Below are 3649 nucleotides of genomic sequence, written 5' to 3'. Positions count from 1 at the left end.
CTCCCCCACTCCGCCCTATCCCCCACCGTCGCCGCGAAACCCTTCACCCTCCTAGATCGAGCAGCACGTCAGGCGGCCGCCAGATCCTCCCCGATGCTACCAGATCCAATCTCGCACCATCGACATGCGATAGGGTGCTCAAGGTCATCTGCTCTCGCCCCCCAATCGCTCGCGCGCCAGGAGAGGAAGAGAGGGCGGCCACTTGTTCGTTCCTTTCTCTTGGGCAACGACGCGGCCGTGCGGGTTCTTCCACGCGAGGAGAGAGTTCGCTACGGCTCGGATGCTCCGACGCTATGGAGCTCATCAACAAGGTCTCCTCTCTCTCTCTCTCTCTCTCTCTCTCTGTGGTTCGACCCGATTTGTTTTGGGGCTCCTGTTTCTCTGTTCGTGACGCTCGTGCTTCTCCCTCTCTGCTGCAGGACACCATCTCCCTCTCCGTGTTGCTCTGTTCGCCAAGTTCTTTCTACTGCATGGGATAAAACCCCTGGAGGAGTTCGAGAACCCTAGATGCAGCCACGACGGCCTCAATGCCTTCAAATCATGGGCTTCAACAAGCGGATCTAGGAGATGGAGGTTTCGTCTTGCTCCTGCTGTACGCTGCTCTTACCTGCACTTGCATTTCCTTTTGCTTAGAGATATAAGTAGCAGATTTCGCTAGGAATCGGCTTAGTTGCTCAGTTCTGCTTGAGCTCTAAGTAGCAGGATTTATTCGCCCCTCTTTTTAGGATCTGCTTGCTCTCTTTGTGTGTGCTATCAGCAATGGGCTGGTTGCTCTTGTCTGAACCTATCCAGGAGGTTATTCTGATTTTATTTGTCCCAACTTTATGCTTAGCAAGCACTATAGTCTCAAAATGTCATTCACTGTTTGTTTGTTATGTTGAAAACAACACGTAATGTGACCACATTATATTACTTATTTCAGTACTAAAATTAACTTCAGAATGTTCTTTTGGCATTACATACATGGTCGCCGACTCGCCGTCATGTTCTGATTTTGAAAGTGACATCTCAAATACTCTTTTTGAGCAGTTTATCTCTTCTGCTAGCAAGTATAGGCTTTAGTAATATTCTTTTAGGACCAGTTATAATAATGATAAATGTAGCAACACAATTGGCTATAATGTCAGATCGAATTCATAGCAATCAAGCAAGCCTTCATGCAGGTGTTGCTGTGCAGTACATGTTCTTCTAAACACTCCAACTTTGCAGGATTCCTTTGAGCTTCACCGGTGGGATTCCTCAAGAGATGAGGGGGATGTTGAAATAGGGATGCATCAGCCCGACGTCTCTGATAATTTAAAAGGATTCTTCAAGAAGGTGCATGCTGTTTATGAAACACTCTACTAGTCTAATCTCTGATGTTATTTGTCAATTTTTTGCACTTCAGATTAATGACATGTGATGCTGCTTTCATACACATACAGGTTGATGGAATTGAGAGCCTAATAGCTAACTTGATGAGTCTCTTAACTAAGCTCCAGGTCCAACACATTCTAATTTCCTTATTTCTGCTTCTTCTTCTTCTTATGTTATTGTGCTCAAATATTGATTCTCATAGTAATAATGGAATCTCATGTGCCTTTGCTTGCAGACTGCAAACGAGGAATCAAAAGCAGTTACAAAAGCAAGCGCCATGAAAGGTTACAACTCCAAACCTTATCTAAATGGGTTGAAAAAATCGCATTATTTGTAGTCACACATAACCATACATATTTGTAGCAATTAAGAAGAAAATGGAGAAAGATATTGATGAGGTGGTGAAAATTGCTTGTATGGCAAAAACAGAACATGTTATTCTTCTTTCCGAGCTGTATCTGCATCTGCATAAACTAAAAGATGGACATGCTGCTTATGGTTTGGTGCTTGCCCCTGTGCTATGCCACATAACTTATCTAACACGGAGAAACCTGAATGCGGGAAGGGCTCTGCAGTAGATCAATTAGCCGATTCCTTCTGCTAAGCGGATCTATATGTTGAGTAAAATCTTTGAAACGGATTAAGCATAGAGATTTTCCCAAAGGAAAGGATCTTAATCCACTTTTAGTATACTCCTGCCAATGAAATTATCCTTTATCAATGAAGCAATCTGTTCTGTTCTTTGAGAGTCATTTTCATGTAGCTTTTCAGCGATTCTTTCCGGTGCTAGATTCTTGATTTGGAGCTGCTCAGTTTGCTCCCGAATTCGATTCTTGGTACTAGCATAGCTTTCATTCCTATCTTGGATTGTCGTGGTGTCCATTTCTATGAAAATGAAGGTGAAGCAAAATAGAGTGCTACTAGTTTCCTGCAGATAGACAGATAGTGGTTATGCTGCTAGAATCTTTCCTGATTAGAAGCATTTCTCTTGCGGCATCTTCACACAAATTCTCTTCTTGCATTCTGTTTTAGGTAGTCTGAAAGCCGCAGAGATGCACAAGATTACAACACTTGTTCTGCTTCTTGTTTGGCTCTGAGCATTGGTTGATTCGCCAAGTGAAGATAGCATGGACCCTGGGGCGGCATCCGTGTCCTGGGGTTTGCAGCTCGGTGTGGTGCTGCTGACAAGGTCCATCTCCCCTTAACTTACTGCTTAGCACCGATCTTAATATTACAATTTTCCCTAGATGCATTTGATTTGTGATCTGTTTTGTGATTGCTGGTTGTATCAGAACACTAGTCTATGTAACATGAGTCATTTATACCCCATGTATCTCAAGGTTAATGTTCGTGTGATGGTCTGACTCCATTCATTCTGGAGAAAGTTCATGCCAAATTCTAATCACTTCAACTATGCTTCTTACTTATGTTATTTTCACTTTTTGGTAACTGAAACATAGCCTTCATCGTCTGCTTAGGAGTACACATTAATTACCACTAAATGAGGTCAATATTTGTACTCCATGGGCAAATGTTGTCTACTTTGGGTTTCTCTTTCATGGAATACTGTTTACAGTGATATACGCTTTCATTGGGGTAACACAAATTGGTAATGTGAATGTCAAAACTAAATTATAAAGTCAAGGAGTTGTGACAGTACTATGAATTGGTATATATACCACTGCATCGATAAGTGTAGAGCTGAAGCATTGATGGCAACTCTTCTTTTTGTGCCTGTATATATATTATTGAATCCTTCTTATTTTTGTGTACTTAATACGGAGGTTGCTGCAACTCTTCTACTCCAAATTCATTCCAAACACCTGTTTCACTTGTGCAGGAAATTCACCTGTGCGGCGGCGGTGGGGAAGGAGCAGCACCGGCAGCCCTGACAGAGGAACCCATGTTGTCGTTTTGTTTGTTCCCAGCCTTGACTATGGTTGTGCAGCGAGTCTGGCATGTCGTCATTTTCTTGTAAAGCAGTATTGTATCACACTTGTAGAGCTCGTTACACATGTAGATCTTGTAAAGTACTATACTACACATGGTCATATGTATTGGCAACGTGATCTGGTTGCTCTTATTTGAAGTATCATGTATGCTTTTTTCTGCCAAGTTAAATACTAGTTGAAATATGAAGAATATGAGCCTGATAGATGGGACTCACTTACCAGACTTAAACCTGACAACTGGGACCCATCTGACTGGTGGACCCATTTAATAAAAAAGGAAATTAAAATTATTTAGACGAAAAGGCCAAGGCCCAATAATGAAAAAGGCTGCAATGTTGGGC

At 42.4% G+C, this 3649-nt stretch overlaps 1 protein-coding gene across 1 annotated transcript; it reads left to right on the top strand.

Annotated features, from left to right (window-relative positions):
- The first annotated feature begins 293 nt into the window (after positions 1-293).
- LOC119350785 (syntaxin-132-like) lies at positions 294-2453 on the top strand. The gene is made up of 7 exons (XM_037618447.1): positions 294-311; positions 1210-1317; positions 1425-1481; positions 1592-1640; positions 1720-1859; positions 2147-2255; positions 2389-2453. Exons 1-7 carry the CDS (start codon positions 294-296, stop codon positions 2451-2453), a joined length of 546 nt encoding a protein of 181 aa, XP_037474344.1.
- Positions 2454-3649: the final 1196 nt, after the last annotated feature.

This window comes from Triticum dicoccoides, chromosome 1B (assembly GCF_002162155.2).
Source record: "Triticum dicoccoides isolate Atlit2015 ecotype Zavitan chromosome 1B, WEW_v2.0, whole genome shotgun sequence".
Lineage (NCBI taxonomy): Eukaryota > Viridiplantae > Streptophyta > Magnoliopsida > Poales > Poaceae > Triticum > Triticum dicoccoides.
The sequence above is the reverse complement of the archived record's forward strand: the minus strand, read 5'-3'. Positions and strand labels throughout refer to the sequence as shown.